A 20,409-nucleotide genomic window follows, 5' to 3' on the forward strand; every position below is an offset into this window, starting at 1 on the left:
TCTTACATAAATCATCTAACAATAATTACAATCAAATAATGCTTACTTGAGCCGTCTCATATTGATCTGTATATAAAATATAATTCCACCTGGAATTTTGATTGTAAAATAAAAAGCTAAATTACCTCTCTAATGAATATCATACAAAATGATGATTGTGTAGTTATTGAAATACCTATTTATTATGTAAATTTCCCGAAATTAATTTTTAAATACATTTATTTCAGAGCGTAATTCTGCCGACAGACGCCACCGCGCCGCCAATACCAACAACGAAGTTAATCACGTGGTCATAGCAGAGGTTATAAATAGCGCCGTCCCCGTATACTCTGTCTCTTTTCCAAAGTAACTAAAGTAAGAAGTACAAGTACAGTGATTAGTGGTCTGCGAAACATCCGAGGTTCAGAATGCCAGAAACAACTTCGACAAATGGATATTCAAACGGCCATTCCGGCTACGAAATGGCTGATGGTGCTGAATTCCTCTTCACATCCGAATCCGTCGGCGAGGGACATCCAGGTTAGTACGTTTTATTTTCATATAAAATGGCGGTAGAATACAATGTGTTCGGGCAGCCGCATGGCTCGCTAACACGAACAAATTTATTTTTAGCTCGCGTGCAGTCTAATGTTTATCAAAACTGTCATTGGATATGTTTTTGTTCTTTAGAGAAATTCATACTGAAAATGAAAAATTGTAAACGTACGCCGCTACACGTGCTTTCGACGATATTGCCGATCAACTCGGCAAAATTGTAACGCAATAAGGTCATGTTTGTTTTGTCGTCGATATTTTTGCCCTCCGGTGCCTGAGGAGGGTTTGTTTTTGTTTACAAATTGATCGGGCAACGTTGCACGTACAGTCAAAGAGATTGTTAAGAATTGCTAATTGCGATCAATCAGGTTTTTCGAACTACGTCACATTCATTCTGAATTTTAATTTATCAGGAAATACCGCATTCGGGATATGGGTTAGATTAGATAAGAATTGGAAAAGTGGTAATTTTAGTGTAGAGTCCTATATTTTTAAAATTGTGATACATTTTTTTACAATAAATTTAAAAAGGAAGTGCGATCGACATCATGCGATAAATATTGGTTACTCTCTAGGTTTTTTTTAAGCCTCATTCGTAATAATTCAGATATAAGTTATTCACGTCTTCTATAAATCTCATTACAGTCTCGTGGAAATTCTTTTCGATGATAGCTGTGTAGGGTTATTGTAATTTTTGGTTCCCTTTTAAATAACTTAATAGTTGATAGGAATAAAAATTTCGTTGATTTCGAAGCTGTAATTATCCATGGCTTATGGCTTACATGTACAGTCCTTCCTGTGGCCCTATTATGAGTATTAATGTATTTTTAATGCAGAAGATTCTCTACATGAGTACATAAACTTTAAGGAAACTTGACTTAACTAAGTAGTAAATGTAGTAATGGCTTTCTACTCCAAACTCTTAATCCTGTTGAAGTATTTAATTTACTAACTCATCAAGTGGCCATGTTACTTCTATTCTAATTATTGGTTTATTGTAACTCATCAGAAAGTGTCAATTTTTAATACAAATACGTATTTACGATTATATTAGATAATAAATTCAATGAGCCACTCTATAAAATGTTTTCATAATTAATTCGGATATTTATTACCGTAGGTCAGGTCCGAAATAGTTCATGTCATTTTACAAGATCTTCTGAGGATTTGGGAAAGATCTATGTTCAAGTTTATCAGTCTTTCAGGTCCAAGGACATATGCGACGAATAAGTTTTTTTATAATTTTACTTGGTTTTCCTAACGGAAAATATCCTATCGCCTTTCCTTTGATACATATCCACATGTAAAATTTTTGTTATGATACAGTTTCGGCGGAGTATGTGGTTAGGCTGACATAATTTTTAATATGAACTAAATTTCTCACTGGATATTTCTCGATTTATTTTAAATTTTTTCCTCATTTGCTCTAATTTTTCTTTAAGGATACCAGTCACTTTGACAGTATAGTGGGATTTTTTCCTCGGTCTGTTATTTTTCTAGTGCAATGATTGCATCAGCATTCGCTATTTACATTTAAAAAGTAAAAATATACAAGTCATGAATATGATAACTAAAATATTCCAGAGATGCTTTGTTAAGCAGAACAAAAAGAAACATTGGTTTTCTTTTTATTCCCAGTCGGTCAGATTGAATCGCCCTTTATACAGTACCCTCTTGTAAAAACCCATTATAAGATTTTACAACGACTTCTTTTATAGTTGGAGGACAATACAACATAAACTGAATTTAACGACATATTTAAATGGTAATTTTTCGCAGTATTGATGAATGTGAGTTTTATAAGATGATGCAATATTTTAAATGTTTAGTTATGAGTTTGGAACTTTATATTGCCTTATGCTTTTAAGTAGACTAGATGGATATGGTCAAAGAATATGATGGGAGACAAGACAAGACATTAGACCCTGTCTTCTTCTTATTGTGCCGTCTTCTAACGAAGGTTGGCGATCGCTTCTTTAACCTTCGTCTTCCCGGGTGGGGTACACCTGTACCCCAATACACATTTTTTGTAATATTTTTGAAATTAGCGCCTGTTTCGTTTGGCTAATTTTATTTTGTGTCCATTAGGGTATTGCAAATAATATCCTATTCATAAAATCAGTAACGATGTTTCAAATTAAAAACAAATAAATTATGATCGGCTTGGGGTACATTCGTACCCCGCGTGGGAATCTGTGTCATCTGTATTATCGGTGGCTTTGCAAATTACTACGCAACTCTAAGAACAGAACATTGAACGAAATAGATACCACAGATAAGATGGTAAAGCAATACTATGCTCGTAGGATATGCAACCGATGGCCAATGGCAGTGTTTGGCCAAATATTGGATATTTCTGGCCTGAACCCTTACATCTTATGGTGTATCAAGTACCCGGATTCATCTAGAGAAAAAGATGATAGACGTAATTTTTTACTAAATCTAGGAGAAGCTTTAGTAAAAGAAAATATTACCAGGCGATATAATGAGGGAGTACGATTGAGTAAAACGTTGAAGCAGTACATGCAAGATGTCGTTCCAGAGTTGGCGCTGGTGAAGATGCAAATGGAAGCAGCCTGTGAATGATCTTCAAGTGGACGTTGCTACTTATGTAGTCGAAATAAAGATCGTAAATCAAGGCAATTTTGTATGTGCGGAACATCATATCAAGGAAGTAATTTGCACCCGATGCCAAGAAACTTCAGACTAGTTTTCGGTCCTAAGATTTATTTTTTATTCCTACAGTTAATTTAATTAAATGATGAAAATTATTTTTTTGTTCGATATACCCTTTGATGTAATAAAAATGTGTTAATTTAAGATTTTATTTCATTTTCTTATAATAAAAATTAAATATACCCATTTTTTTCTCTGGGGTACAAATGGAACCCACATGGGACTCCACGTAATTTTACCGACATGGGAAGACGAAGGTTAAACGCTTCCCTATCTTTTGCAACTTGAAATACCTGTTCAACACTGAGGTTAGTCCAATTTCTGATATTCCTCAGCCAAAATTTCTTCTTTCTTCCTAAGCTTTTCTTCCCTCTACTCTTCCTTGCATGATGACGTGCAAAAGAGAGTATTTATAATTTCTTAGCGGCTATAACCTTGAAAATATCTGCACGCCGGCTCGTCCAAAATTATTAAAATGTTTACGGTCGAAACGTAAATTTGTACTTTGTGCATGCATGACGCATACTCATAGCCGTTTAGAAAATCTACTACCTCTAGCCGAATCCACCTAACCATAAAGCAAGAGAATAATAACCATTCCAGGCTACTACTTTTATTCAGTTGAGTAGACCTCAATGCATTTAGATATTTTATCAAAATAACTTTATGTTTCCTGGCTCTTTTAAGTGATAGTTAAGCGCCCTAATACTTGAGATACTAGGACTATGTTCTAAGCCTTCTATCACATGATGGCCCCTCCCAACTCTGAGACTATCGACTTCCATTGATCTTTATCCCGAGCAACAGGCTTTCAATTTGTTTCGGCTATTCTTTGTATGTCATCTACCCATCTCATCTCTGGTCTTCCTCTTGGTCGTCTACCTTTGTAAGGTCTCCATTGTGGCGTTCCATCGTTGATCTTTTTATCTAGAAGTCTGACCTGCGAAGCTCCATTTGAGTTTGACAAATATATCTTCGATTTTTGATTCCTCGTTCCTCTTTTTATCTTACAATATTGCTTTTTCGATTGCCTTTTCTGTTGTGGCTAGTTTATTGATATTTGCCTTGGTTATGGTCTAGGTTTGACATTTTCTCTTCTTTAGTTCTTGTTTTCTTTGCTACCTGTAGTCCGGCTTCGGGAAGGTTTTTATTTATGTTTTTGTTTATGTCGTCAATTTGGTCTTGATTATGTGAAGGATTTGAGTCGAACTTACTTGCTACGACCTTTCGAAATTCCTCTACATTTATTCTTACTATGAAGGCATATTTGATGTTTAATTAAAGATTTCTCTCTTCTTTCGTGGTCATGAAAATGACTTATAAATTAAGCATATTTTAGATATAATGCAATTGCGGTTTAACACGGCACATAATTTGTATTTATTTTCAACTTTCTTAATTTCAAAAATTCCTTTTTGAATTCCATAACTTTTTTAAAGATCTGGTTTTCAGTTGAACCTGCTAAGAATTCGGCTGTTACTTCTCAGTCCGTTTGCATGCTGGATACAAGATACTGTCAACCGACCACAAGCGGCTTACAGGCTTCTAAAAACCGGGTTTTTAGCATGAGTTTTTAAAGTTCTCATTTTATGAGTCTGTACTGTCCTGATCAAGAAAAGACTAATTCCTTCTTCGTTATCTTTTACTTAAAGCATTAATAATTGCGTTCCTTGAGTAATAGTAGACCCATTTATCATTTTACCTAATGACTTTTATCATTTTTTCAATCAGTTGTTACAGTGTCCATCCAGAAAAATAAATCATTAATGTATCTGTAGGTGGTCTTGGATGCAAGTAATGCATTAGTGAACCAGTCTATTTTTAAAACTAATGACGGGTACCAAAATAAACTCATGTGGCACTATAGCGGTGCGTAGGCCTGCCTTGAACCATTAGTTGAAATAGAAAGTTCTATCTTTAGACTCGTTAATAGGGTCAAGCTTTCATTAACTTTTGTAAGTTCACCATGTCAACATTTTATGTAGAAATGTTTAAAATATATTTAGGAAATCTATTCATAACTCATTGTTGCAGTTGTTATCTCACAAAATATATCAATTGTTAGATATGTACTAGGGTTCATTGTCGAAAGGTTTCAAGAAATTTAAATTTGATGTTTATTTGATAATTTCATTGACCTGTCTATTTTTATGTAAACCGTATTATCGTGTTTTCGATTTATTGTATTAGCAATTAAAAATCTTGCATTCATTATCGGGATTTGAGTCTCTAGCAGGTATCGATGTTTTTTATTAATAGGTCAGTCTTCTACAGCTGGCGACGTTTCTCGCATTGTAATTTCCAGCGTTTTCTGTCGAACCAATTTTCAGTTTTTACATATCTGGCGGTCGTTGCATTTTTAACATCTCTCCAGGATCATTTTGGTTTGCCTGGTTGTCTTCTAGTGGACAGAGTCCATTTTTCCATCTTTTTTGGCCATCTATTTTCAGGAAATCTCTGCAGGTATCGATATCAGTTTAGTCTTTTGGTTTCGGTTGTGTCTATGATCTATATTTTGTCTACATCAATTTCCATGTATTTCCGAATATCTTAGTTCCTCACCCTATAAGTCTAGTGAGCCGGCAATATCGTCTCCAATAGTTCATTTTCATAATTTCCGTAAATTTATTACTAGTAGTGATACTTAAATATTTTACCATAGCTCTGAAAGAATTAGGAATTAAAATTGTTTACACACTTTAATACTTTCCTTTTTCCATCTTTTGATTTATATTTTTTGAAGAGTGTAGGTGCTACGCAGCAGCCTTGCTTGAGACCCTTACTAAAAGGAATTGCTCTAGTTAATATTTTTCCAGTTTTAATGTTTACCGATAAATTTTTGTTAAGCTGTTGTACTGCTTTTATATATTTTTTTGTTTATTCCTTGTTTTTACATTGCTACCCAGAGCATTGAAAGTGGTACACTATCGTATGCCTTTAACAGACCTATAAAGACTATATGAGTTAAAATGTTGTGGGCTGACCTTTTCTCAGTACCTGCTTTAGAGAAAATATGCTGTCCATACAGGATCTGCCTGCACAAAAGCCATTTTATTCTTCTACATCTGTCATCTCTTTTGCAATTTTATTTTGAATTATTTTTCCATTGAGTCTTGAGAGTGAATTTATGACACTTAGCCCCTTGTAGTTTGGTTCTGGCCGTCCATGGAATTCTCAATGATTTGCACCGTTAACGTCCGTGTTTCTATCCTGTACAGCAGTTGGAATTAGACGTAATATTCAACAGACTTCAATCTCAGTATTCAGATTTCTGTCATTCAAAATAGCCTGAATATTAAGAACGCTGCCATTGCCGTTTCTATTCATACCTTGATCTCCTGGTCTAGATCCAATTCAGAGTTGGTGTAGGCTTCCAGATATTTATATCATTATTAAATTTATATTACAGTTACAACAATTTGTTAAAAAGCAATCAAGCAAAACCGCAAGGATATAGGATTGTTAATCCAAAAATATTTAAATTGTACTTCTATCGTATAATGATGTTCAATGTTGAGCTTATAAATGTGTCAAGATCACTTTTGTTATTTATATTCGAGGAAAAGAATTTTATTATACTTATTTTTTTGTTACAGATAAAATGTGTGATCAAATCAGTGACGCCATCTTAGACGCACATCTTGAACAAGATCCAAATGCAAAAGTTGCCTGTGGTAAGTACTGTCCTTGGGGCATATTATTTACAATTCAAATTTTACTATAAATATTACACAACACAATTGTGATTTGTTTTCTAAACAATAAGAAAATCTGTGAAAATATTAAACATTTTAACATTTCTTTCTATATCCAATCTATAACATCTGCCCTTATTATAAAATTATTATTTTTTCGGGTTCTTCACACTGTTCCATATTTTCGAATTAGTTTATTACCAACTTTTCTTGGTTTTACATTTTCTTTATTTTTACGTATAGAATCACTGGTTATAAAGCTTTTTTGTCTCATTTAACATTCATCATATCATTTCAAAATCAATTCGTGTTATATAATTTCTCTTAGTAGTACTTAGTTTACAGTTTATTCAAGTAATGACATGCCCGTTTCAGTTACTGTGAATTTGCATATATTTTTTGCCAAATTATGGATGAATGATAAATACGAATCTTCCTTTCGATATCATGTTAAGTTCCCATATCCATATAATCATCACCTTTTTCGCGGCTATTCCGGATTTTCTGTTTAATCTGTCACGAAGAACCATTCCTCGTTGTCCTCTCTTGTTTTGCGTCTGTCTATCATAGGTTTCCACCTGATAATTTTTCTGATGTTTTTTTTCTTTTATGGTGTGTCTCTTTCAAATCATGATCTTTGTTTGCGATCACCAGAGCGGTTTACCAGGTCGAGTTCCATGTAAAATATGTGTGACAGCTGCGTATTAATCGCACCTTGTAGGGGTTGTCAGAACAATGCACGCCCAAATAACGAGAACGTTGTGATTGATTCACTTTGTAAATACGACTGGAAAACCTTGCTGTCATGCACTTTGCAGTCTGAACATGAGCCCACCAGACTTGGACTTATTACATAAATTAAGAGTCTACGCCTGGACAACGTTTTTCATCTTTAAAAGCATTCGACAGCTGAGTAAAAGTGGTGAGCTGAGTAGCATAGCAAACCTTTCTTCTAGACATCGATAATTGATGACCGAAAAAACAGAACAAATTATTATAGAAAAGAAAGAAAAATGCAAAAATGGTTAAACCCAAAAACAGAAGCAACATGGAATGAATTTAAAGAATTACAAAGAAGAGTACCTCAAAGAAGATAACCATTTAATGTAGGAACAGCACTGCACTAATATAGAAGACAGAATAGGAGGTTCACAGTCCGCTGAAGTATGAAGATCATCAGTCTTCTTCTTCTTGTAGTTCCTTCTCCTATCGTAGGTTGGCTATCATCACAGCTATCCGTACCTTATTGGCGGCTGCTCTAAAAAGATCTACTGAGCTGCAACTATACCACTCTCTTAGGTTCATCAGCCAGGAAATTCTTCGTCTTCCTATTAATCTTTTACCCTTGATTTTACCTTGCATTATGAGCCTTAACATCTCATATTTCGCACCTCTGGTAATGTGGCCTAAATATTCCAGCTTTCTTTCAAAGAAGATCAATAAGAAAGATCAAAACTAAGCGTACAGAACAGAATCTAACAAAGCGACATTTGGAGAAGAAACGCACATCATCTTTATACACTTAGAAATGGCATATGATCACGTACCAAGGTCAAAATTTGGGCTTTACACGAACTTAAGTTGATATTTTGAAATGGTTAAGACAAGGATGCAGTCTATCTCCTCTATTATTTAATCTTTATGCTGAAAAGACGATACTAAGCATATAAAGAATGGGGACCCAACGTAAGTTTGCAAAAAACAGAATATTTAGCTCTGGAGCTAATCTTGAGGTTGTAATTGGCAATGACGTGGAAATAACACAGCTAAAATCGTTTAAATATCTGGGAGCAATTTTGACAACAGATAGACTAGGACAAGATGAAATTGGACATCAAATAGAACAAGGAAAGAAAGTAATTGGAAATCTTACTTCAGTATAGTGGGGCTGACATATAACAGAAAAAAACAAAGATTAGGATTGAAAGAGCGTTTGCGGTTAATTAGTAACGTAAGGAAGTGAAGTATGGACTTAAAATACTGAAGCAAAGAGAAAGTTGGATGTATGAGAGATGGACTATCTTCGAAGGAGCGACAGAATTACCAACGAGACCATTAGATATAAATGAAATGTCATAGGCACGTTAGCTAATAGAATAGAAAGGAAGAGTCTTAAGTGGTTAGGACATCTACGAATGGAAGAAACTAGATAGCCCAGTAGAGTAATTACGTGGAATCCGCCAGGAAGACCTAGAAGAAAAGATCAAGATTGTCGTGGAGTGGAAATATCAGGAAGGCATGGCAGCGCCGGAATTTGGAGGAAGAGGACGCTTAAGACAAGCAAAGATGGCGACTCAGCGTGGGAATGCAGCGTCAGTTGTTTAAATCCCCCAATATACCTATATAGTGCATTAAAGGGATGAAGTTGAACCACATTTTCAAATCGTCCGACATACCAATATGTCTTAAACGAAAAACATCTAATCAGTGTTTTGCCAGTGTATGCTTGAGCTTAAACGTTGACCATGACAAGGAGAACAATCCAAAAGATCCGTGTGGCTCAAAGGGCGACGGAGCGTCCTATGTTGGACGTTTTACTGCGAAACAAGATCCCAAACTGTCAGCTACTACGAAGATCAGGAGTAGCTAATGCTGTAAACAGAATAGCAACACTGAAGTGGAACTTAGCAGATCACGTGGCTCGAATAACAAATAACAGATTTATAAAGCGGATATTGGAATGGAGACCAAGAGATGATGCCTAGCGAAGCAGAGGTCTTCCATCAACACGTTGGACTAACGATCTAAAACGTTGCCATAGGAATAGACAAGGGGAGCAAGATCGAAACAGATAGAAAATTATGAGAAAGATTTATGTCCAGCAGTGACAAGCCAAGACTGAATAACGATGATGATGATTAAAGGGCTGTAAAAGAATATTGCATAAAATCAATTCTCATTTTGAACAATACAATATTGTCTATTACTTCTAAAATGTTCCACGTATAAACCCTAATTTTTTATATTCCCTGTGTCTTATCTGCAGCCTAGTAGATATCTCATAGCTCTGGGTTTATTTATTTTTTTATTTCCAAGACTCTTTCACGTATAATTGACAATTATTTCAAGCAAATATACTTACATATTAACCGTAATTTTCCGATTTTTTAGAAACCGTTGCAAAAACTGGAATGATTCTTCTCTGCGGTGAAATTACATCAAAAGCTGTCGTCGACTATCAAAAAGTTGTCAGAGAAACTGTAAAACACATAGGATATGACGACTCTTCAAAAGGTAAGGCTTTGATTATGCTGAATTATGCTTTTTATATTTAATTATTTACTTATTAACAACATTTCTAGACAATTAGTGTTTTTACACTTAGATGTATGTAGTATTTTTATCCTAATATATTATGTAGTTTGTCAATGTCACATACAGATTATAAATAAAATATTGTTCATTAAGCTAAATTTAATGAAAACGTCACGATCTACGATCAAAGCTAGTAATCTTCACTTCATTAGCAAGGTGTTAATTCGAAATCTGTGGATGTTAGAATTTCTAAGTTAAAATCCGCATTTATACTTGGTGGTTTGATAAGTATCCTCTTCGAACTGAAAAACATGTTTTTCAAGAAATTCAATCTCATTTTAGCTCAATACAACGATTCCAGCAATTTTCTTGAATTGTTTTTGAGACACAACACTTTTTTTCTGCTTGTGGGGCCCACATAATGCACAATAATATTAGCTATTAATAGATAGCCAATATTATTGTGCTTTAGTCAATTAAAATTATGCTTTTGCAATCCCAAAATATAGTTGCCATAACCTTTTTGAAGATAGTCAACTAAAATTATGCCTTTGCAATCCCAAAATATAGTTGACATAACCTTTCCGACCCATTAAGCCCTCTGGGCCGCTTCGGAGTACTTGTTCCGGCTTCATTCCATTGCCGTGCGTTCATTATGCTCCATGGTGTGTAGTAGTGGATCCAGATTTCATCAATGGTTACCAATTGGAGCCAAAAGTCTAACTGATTGCGCTTTCTAAAGTCCAAATACTGCTGATAAGTAGTTACACGATCATGATTATGGTCAATTGTCAACAAACGTGGCACTCACCGGCAGGATAATTTTTTCATATTTAAAACTTCGTTCAAACTATGACCATGCGCGTTCTTTACTAATTCCAACTCACGCACCTTTAATTTACGATCAGCTAAACCCATTTGATGGCCTCTCATCACATTTTCCGGTGTAACTGAATTGGAGGCCGTCCAATATATGGTTCATCTAACGTAGATTACGGCCACTACGAAATTAGCGGAACCAAAATTTGACAGTGTAGTCTGAAGAATCATTAGTCCCGTAATATTTATCCAGTTTTTCCTTTGTTTCCTTCGGCGTTTATATTTCTTAAATAATAATTATTGAGAGATCGAAAATCGGTTTTCTCCAAATGTGTCATTTTTTCCAAACACGTCAACTATGCAGATTACTTATCAAACCACCAGATTACTGCAGTTTGCACTAATTTGAGAATAAAAGTGAGAATATTCCTAGAATAGATTCGAAATGGAACAGTTTCAATTGAAACATTAATGATAATAATTTGTATGTTACATTGTAGTACTTAACTGCTGTATATAGAGCAATATTTTCAACTGCTTTATTTTAAAACCTTCGAAACCACCTTTGCACACACTATGCAAGCTTATTTTAGCACTACTGCTTTCTTCTTGCACCGTTTTCTTTCTTCTTGCACCGTTTTCTTTCTTCACTAAGCTAATATTCTTGTTAACAACTGTTGAGACTCCATGTAACTTATTTCGGTAGTCTACAGAGAGCCGTCTAACAATGTACTTTAACAATTTAAAACTAATAGGCATACCATGAGAAATTGCAGTGATTGACTCAAAAGTTATGGGATTAATCAAGAATCCAATTAAAGCTAAAGGAGACCAGAGAAAGTAGACATCAGACCGGAGCTTTCAGATTTGATCGATATGACAAGGTTTAAAGCACTGATGCATTCAACTCATTCAATACTGTATTCAAAGAAGCTATATATGAAATTGATGTAGAGATGGAAAAATTAAAATTTGCAAAGAAAATGTATATACAATTGTTTGATAAGAGATGTTTATAAGGGATGAAAGCAATACAAAGATTTAAGAATAAAGACAACACATTTCGAATACTCATAAGTTCAAAAAAAAGATGAAATTTCTAATGAAATTATAACCACAAAGCCTCAACTGATAGAGCGCTTACTAGCAGTATGGCACAGGGGTGAAACACTTCAACAAAATTGCCAGAAATGCATAGAAAGTATGTTAGAAGGTGTCAGGCTTAAGGCATAATTTTAAGTGTTTCTAAACCACAGTCAAATAGAATTAAGCACAAAAATATGTTTTATAGCTCAATTATATAACATTACAAAAAGTAAAATTTTATGGGGTGGCTCTAATAATTTGATCAGCCACTGGACTCAAGATTTCAAGTAAATCCATGCATATAAAAAGAATTCTGAGCAGAAAACCGTCATATCCTGGATTAATAAAAGAATTTCAATAGTTGATAAACTATCTGATATAAATTGAAAATTAGACAGAAAATCAACGAATACAATTAGTTATTCTAATGATTATGTCTTGAGAGTAAGACACAATCTTCGAAAATCAAGACTCTTAGAGACAGGATAACGAACAAATAAAATTTAAATATATACGGAGCAGAGGACTTTCGCAATCTGCGTCGAAGAAAAATACGCTCGTACCATTTATTCAAGAAATGAAAACAATAAGGAATTGTCCAATTTTGAAGGAATATGGACATGCCTGAATATAAAAGTAATATGAAATGTCTAAATATTATGACAATCGTAATAAGTGTTTCAGATTTATGATATTATACCGTTTTCTGAAGTTCGATAATAAAAATAATGTATGTAGCACTTCGTGGGACAACGAATAAAGTAAATTTAATTATACCAATACAAATCTACAGTAGGGTATCGGTTATGAGAGTATTTTAAACTATTATGTAAGACTATTTGTGATATGAAGACTCCCTTTATCTGCCCAACTGTTTTTAACCTCTATTAATAGACCAAAAATTAATATTTGATTATGGTTAATCAACATAATTATTTGTGTTTGACGAGAGCCAACATCATTATCTAGTGCTTCGAATTTCTGAAATAGTCTTTTTTATAATAGAACAATTTTTTCTCTTGATATGACTTTTCTTGCTCGTATATTTCGGTCTTTAACTGCTCCGTCCAGAATTCAGTTCTTGCTCGTATATTTAGTTATAATACCTATTTTTCATATTGCTCAACCAACTTCCTTGTCACATATTTCAAGTCGTAGTTTTGTGACATAACTACTTAATCGTCTGGAAAGCTGATGGTGTTCCGTAGAGTCGTGTTCCATCTGTTTTGAGAACTTATACTCAGTTTTCTCTATTTATTTTTCTGACTTAAGTATTCGTTTTATTTCGGATTCGTTTATAGTGATTGTATCTCTGTTGTGTTCTGTATTGTAAAAAAGCTTTCTTCTTTTCTTCACATTTTGTCTCCACTTCCTCTCTAACCTATGGGGTTTTCTTTTTTGATATGTTAGTTTTTGTTATTTTTGAGTTTTTCCCAGCTTTCCTCGATGATATCGTTTCCTAATATTTTATTCTCAGCCATCTTCTATCACAGATCTTTGTCCACGGTTGTTATTGAATGTATAGTGTTGGTCTTTGTGGTCAAAAAATGTGTTGTTTGTTTATTCTAAGTTTGTCATTCGTGCAGTTATCAGTTCTCATTTTCGTTATATTGTTTTTTAAGTTATGGACACTCTTCTGTGAGTTATTTAAAACTTTTCACTGTTGCGTTGAAATGAAATTATGATATCTTTATTCCTAGTTTACCTCTTGTTCTATAGCAAAAAGTTTCTTAGTTCCAAATTTTATAAAACAAGTATATTCCTTTATGTGCGATTTTTATTAATTCTTTGTAAGTTTTAACTGACAATAAACGTCTTATAGGACTATTTCTTAAAGATTGTCATATACAAGTTACTTTTGTATTTTACTTAAAACATCGAATCAACATTTTTCTGCCATTCAACTTGATTTGGTATCGAATGACTTCCTTTTTTCCACTCCATACCAAACTCGTATTATCGTTTCCCACAGAGAGAAATAACGTTTAATTCGTTTTAAAATATTTTTTTGAACATTTCTAAAACATATTACAACTCCTATACACATATGACAAAAATGATTCCTTCTTTCTATTTAAATTTTCTCCCGGTAGAACCAACTAAATAAATAATATATTTAAGAAACACTGTAGTATTGATGTGTATACACCTGTCAACAGCGAAGGTACATCTGTTCTCACAGATATTTGAGACTTAAAACACGACCATACAGCTAATGACCGTGTAGTACGGATCGACTCAAAGGTACTTATAAATCACATTCCTGTCGGAAATAGGTAGACCGTATTTTAAAACAGGTTTTGAGAGACATTGCGGCGGAGAGCTTAAATTCCAAGTACCCGGTACTTCTTTTATTTGACTCTAAATGTAATTTGAGGAAGCTTTTCTTCCAAGCATTCTACACACAGGTATGTAAAGGTACCACAATGAAAACGGTTTGATGAAGTACGAGAAGGACAGACAAGTGTTTTAAATAAAGTGATTTTTTTTGAAACGGCTAACTAAGTAATTCCACGTTGTAAATTTTTTTGAAGAAACTACATTATTTTTCCTTATCCTTATTTTTGTTGGTACGCTGTAATGGTTTTTTTCGTTCTTATAATCTCTCGGGAACCAGAAATAGGCTCTTAGTTTAGAATTTGATTACAGTAAGTACTTCACGCATTTTTTTGGAACTTTGAGTAATCGAAATGTGTTATCTTTGTTGTTAAATCATTGTATTGCTTTCATCCCTTATAAACATCTCTTATCAAACAATTGTATATACATTTTCTTTGCAAATTTTAATTTTTCCATCTTTACATCAATTTCATATAGAGCTTCTCTGAATACAGTATTGAATGGGTTGAATGCATCAATGCTTTAAACCTTATCATATCGATCAAATCTGAAAGCTCCAGTCTTATGTTAGCTTTACCTTTATCTCCAGATGAAAAGCACATATTGGTATAGAGTAGATTTTGTTCTTGGTGCTATTTTTTAACTAATGTCAAAATAAAAAAAATCTAGAGGTTTTCTACTATTTTTACCGTCATATCCTGGACTACATGGACTATTCACGTTCATTTGTAGATTTTCCGATAGCAGATAAAAGACACCTACAATTTTCTATATAGAAACTCGATAGTCTGGTCTTCTGCCGAGGTATACGAAATTGTAGTCGTAACATATCAATAATATTATGTTTCAACGTTATTATGAGCAACATAAATGTGAATCATGTTAAATTTTTAAACATTCGCAATATAGGATTTGATTGGAGAACCCTGAATTTGCTAGTAGCTGTAGAAGAACAATCTCCGAATATAGCAGAAGGTGTTCACGGAAACAGAGACGAACTAGAAATAGGGGCAGGGGATCAGGTATAGCATATTATTTTAAAAATGGATCTATTATTTCGCTTTCGACCTATTTCTTCGCTTTTGCTTTGGTTCTTTTTGGGCTTTGCTTATAAATGGAAGATTTAATGCATGTTATAGTTATATTTGTCTTTGCCTAAGGTAGATTTTTTTATTACTTAATATTTCAATGATGAAAAATTTTATATGCATTTCATAACGGTAAATCTGAATTAACCTTCATATTTTTCATTTCACTTTCAATATTTAACAATAAATAGATAAATTATTTTTTGTCCCAAAATTAAAGCAAAAAAGCTGTTTTTAAAATTTAAATATTTTTAAAATTGAACAAAGATTTACAAAAACAACAACAAAATACCTTGAACTACAGTAAAAAATAATTAAAGTTTTATTCAAACAATAACATAACCTTAAAACATGAACATTGATAGTGAATATCTTATTACTTTGATATTCTTACCTCACAAATTCACGAACAAATAGTACCAATCGCACAGAATGAATATTCATCACCAAAATCCTTATTTATTCTTCAAACAATAAAAAAAAACAATATTTCGAACTTATTATGGGACAAATGAGAAATGTTTGGAAAGGTTTTTAAACCTCGCTCATTGTAACGTCAGAGCCAAGGTAGTCCATACAGACCAAAATGATCAGAAGAAAATGAAGATACCTTTTTCTTATTGCCATAACCACAAAATAATAACCATAATAGTATACCTTTGGCCAAAAACTATAGGATTTTCATTTTTTAGGCCAACGTCAAGCCCTTCGACGATTGGCCTTGGTTATTTTTTTATATTTTTACCCCTGTTAATAAATAATATATTTGCTACTGATAGTCTTAAATCTATACGTTTATAGGATAAGAAATATCAATTATGGAAGTAAACTAGGATATACGATACAATTTATTTACAGTTTTTACTGACTCAGACAACGATTCTATAATCAAAAAGTATCAAAACACTTATGCCATTAAATAAATTGTAATATAATCACCTCAACCTCGGTCGGGGTCACTCATATATACCTGTAACAATTTTAATATGCATTTATCTAGTATATTTCAGACAAAGTGTTATTATTATTGGTGCCGTAATACTCAGCAGAAATATTTATAGTACAAAATGATATACTGTCCTGAATAGATATGCAAAAAATGTATTTAAAAGGTATTAACAATTAACACAAGGAACTGAATCTAAAAAAGTGTGAATGTCTAAATCGTGGAAGGAAGGTTCGAGATTTATTTGTTTTAAGGAATAAGTAAATTTCTATTATATATAAAATACTTTTATAATTTACTCACTACAATCAGATTATTTAACCAACTGATTCTTAAACTAAAAATGAAGCAAATAGCAAACTTAATAAAAGAAGGCATTAACTGGTATATACTCTAAAAAAAGTGACCAATAGAATATACCATCACTAATGATTTAACTGATAACTAATAAGACAGATTAAAAAGAGAAAGTGAGGTTGCATGAGGAATACAAATTGCAAAAAATGAAAAAAATTGGCCCCGATGAACTAAGTGCTGAAATCTACAGTTTTTGGGAGAAAATGGAATCAAAGCACTGTGTGGCCTCTTTAACAGAATTTATGACACTGGAATATTACCAACTGATTGGCTTAAGTCGACATTTTTGTCTGATGAGTCACGTTTTGAAGATATTCCTGCGAGTAATACATAGCAGAATATACACGATATTAGAGGAGATAATTAGCAATACTCAATTTGGATTAGGAGTGACTTGGGTACAAGACAAGCCTTGTTCAGTATCAAAGTTCAATGCAGAGATATAAATCAAAATGTATAAAACTGTACAATCGATTTTAAAAAAGCTTTTGACAAAGTTCGGCATAACAAACTGCTGGAAATATTGAAAACAGCTGGATTGGACAATAATGATTTACGAATAATTACTGGCGTCAAGTGGCCAGAATAAAAGTTAAACAAGAACTGTCGGATGAAATAAATATAAAGAGGAGTGAGACAGGCTAGTGGGCCTTTACTCTTTAATTTGTATTCTTCGCGTGCCATTTCAGAATTATCCGACGTTGGCGATCACCATTGCGAAGGCTTCTCGGTCTTCTGCAATATGGAATAATTTAATTTGTATTAAGAAGAAATATTTAAAGAAGCCTTAATGGAGACAAGAGAAGGTGTTATTGTTAATGATATAACCATAAACAATATTAGATATGCCGACAATACCTTCGTGCTTCGACGATAACAATGCATTTTGTTTGTCTTTTGAACTTTAATTGTCTGGGTGTTGTATAGAAACGAATTAAAATAGAGATATTGATAATTTTGCAATTTTAATGCAGTAGTACATTATTTTGCAAAATTTGCTTAATAACTTCTAATATACCAATGTCATATCTATTTTACCAATGTCCTATATTTTCAAGTAGTTTTTTAACAATCTATAAATAGCTGACTGGCAGCAAACACTTTCTTGTGTGTAACATAGTAGTAGTTGGTTACTTCCATAAGAAAAATTCACAAACTTTTTAGTATAAAATCCAAATTAGATCTGCTGGTGAATTAAGTCAGCAGGTGGATGATTATATTAGAGATAGACACTCCTGGCCCAGTAAGCTTATTTGTTGGTACCTACAAAGCAAGGACCTGCATGACGTATAACTCTACTATGTTATAATCTTCCTTAACACCGCTAGGACAGGATAAGATAGGGCAAAACAATATGCTGTTTCTTAGGCCTACTGTGTACAAGACTTTACCAGAACCAGTGCTATGCTTCAGATGACCCTGGTTTTATTTAAGTCGACTCTTTGGATATTTCATATCTCAATGTTTTCGCTGATGTCACAAGTACATTCTTCTTCTTCGTCGTGTGTGTTGAAACATTTCTTTGCCTTCAGCTGTACACATCAGTTCTTCAAAGCCTAGTTCTATCCAGTTTCTAATATTACGCTTCTTCCAACACCTCGTTTTCCCTCTATTTTTCCTCTTAATAATCATATAAGAAATATACTTTTCTGTTAAGTAGCAAATGACCCATATAACTGATTTTTCTTATTGTAATCGTTATCATAGTTGTTTTTCAGACCAAGCAATTTTAAAACTCTCCTGTACACACCACAATTTAAATGTCTCTAATTTATTCAAGACTGTTTATCTTTAGAGGCCACATCTAAAGATAAATGTTTGATATCGATGTGTGTATCGCAGAGTAGATCAATTATCTTGAAGAAACTATCTTTAGCTTGACCAATTTTCGCTTCTCAATTTTTTTGTTCTGTGTCAAGCTTGTAGATAATCCAGCAGCCAAGGCATTTGTAATAGTTATAATATCTAATCTGTTATAATATCTTCCCATTTATCATTATATGTAAAGGGGCATTCTGCCTCTTTTTGATTACATCTTGGATTTTTCTCATTAATCTAAATTTAGTTGAAGTTCATGTCTGGATCAGTTAGTAGGACAGTGTCATCTACATATCTTATATTAGAAAGTTGTTCTTCATTAATTTTTATTCCTGTAGAAAGATTTTCCAAGACCTTTAATTAGAGTTCCAAATAAAGGTTAAACAGCATATGGGAAAATTCACAACTCTGCCTAAATCCTTTACTTATTCTAATATTTTTGGATCTTTGCTCCAATATAAGTTTAGAAGCTATATTATAGCTAAACAAGCAGCTACATTGTCACTTAATAGCGTATATATTATTTAGCTCATTACGCATATATTCATTTTTATCAAATCTCTTATATTGCCTTTAATTCTTCTTGGCAATATCTGCCTTTTTGACTGTATTCTATAGTCTGGCAAATATTAAATGAAATTAGTCATCCAAAAACACGCGACGTAAGTGGTAAAATATAGCCTAAATCACATGCCCATCATGAATTCTAGGAAATTTTTGAATTCTATCAACGGCAGCGCGTAAGAAAATGTTTCCTTGCTGGTCACTTTACATTGTAACAATAAAATATTATATTTCCGCTTATAATAATAAAAATAGTTAGAAAAATTTAGATCTAGTTTATAAAATAAGTTTTCACATTGATGATGTGTTGGCTGAGCGGATGAGCGATTGTCGACTGTATACTTAAAGATGTATTATACTCAAATTGGTATATTCTTTTTATTTTAGAAGGATATTCAATTATTTAGTCTCTCAATAGAAAGAGTAGTAGCAATCGCGGATGCTTGTTTGGTCTGTATGTACGTAATGTCTTTTAAAAATATGCCAAAACGTGTTTGGAAGTTACAGAGTCATGCATTACATGGAATCATGTTATAACAAATACAGTACCACGCAATTGATTTTACGTACATTATGTCGAAATGTGTTTATACAGCCAAATTAAGACAACAGGTGAATCAACAGCTGAATCAGCAGATGGTTGAAACTTCAAGATTCGTGAAAATTTTAGTTTTCATGAAAGTTTAAAAAGGGATAGAGATATATTTTGATATAGGAATATATCTATATAGTGGGTTTAAATCGATCACATGCTTTAGTAAAGCATATAACACACTACTTGTACTTTGTACATTACCATATTGACCTTGTTATAGGCATGAAAGGTAAACAAAGAAGAACAAGAACGAATGACGGTTTTGACGAAAAATGTCAGATTATGACGGAAAGAAAAAAAGATCATATTTACTGATGCAGCAGGGGCTCAGAACCCGACAAGCAGACGAGGAATTTAAATAACTACCTAAGGAAGAAAAGAAAATACACCGCAGAAAGAAGAGGGAAACTAAGAACAAAAACTACAAGAGCCAATAGAGACGAGAAAAGTTTACCAGGCAGTGAATAAAAGCCAAACAGAATTCAAACAAAAGAAGTGAAGAGAGAAAGAGGGTAATATATTGACAGAACAGCAAGAAAAAAAGAAGATGAAGAAAAGATCACGCGTATGACTCATTTCATTATTTCTTTGCTGGAGTGTAGTCTCGAGTAAAGGTATGGCAATAAATTTATAGAG

The 20,409-nt window shown here is 33.2% G+C and overlaps 1 protein-coding gene across 4 annotated transcripts in view; it reads left to right on the top strand.

Annotated features, from left to right (window-relative positions):
• The window catches only part of Sam-S (S-adenosylmethionine Synthetase), a 65,708-nt gene that overhangs the window by 24,008 nt on the left and 21,291 nt on the right, over positions 1 to 20,409 (top strand). For 2 of the 4 annotated variants that reach the window (XR_011951434.1, XM_072537981.1), the window contains exons 2-5: positions 228 to 519; positions 6,807 to 6,884; positions 10,017 to 10,139; positions 15,315 to 15,427. Coding sequence is in view for 2 of the 4 variants with exons in the window: in XM_072537981.1 (XP_072394082.1) it covers positions 408 to 519; positions 6,807 to 6,884; positions 10,017 to 10,139; positions 15,315 to 15,427 (426 nt within the window). In the remaining 2 variants the exon portion in view is untranslated. The remainder of the gene's footprint in view (positions 1 to 227; positions 520 to 6,806; positions 6,885 to 10,016; positions 10,140 to 15,314; positions 15,428 to 20,409) is intronic. The other 2 variants (XR_011951435.1, XM_072537980.1) reach the window with 1 other exon arrangement.

Source organism: Diabrotica undecimpunctata, chromosome 7, assembly GCF_040954645.1.
Source record: "Diabrotica undecimpunctata isolate CICGRU chromosome 7, icDiaUnde3, whole genome shotgun sequence".
NCBI classification, from domain to species: domain Eukaryota; kingdom Metazoa; phylum Arthropoda; class Insecta; order Coleoptera; family Chrysomelidae; genus Diabrotica; species Diabrotica undecimpunctata.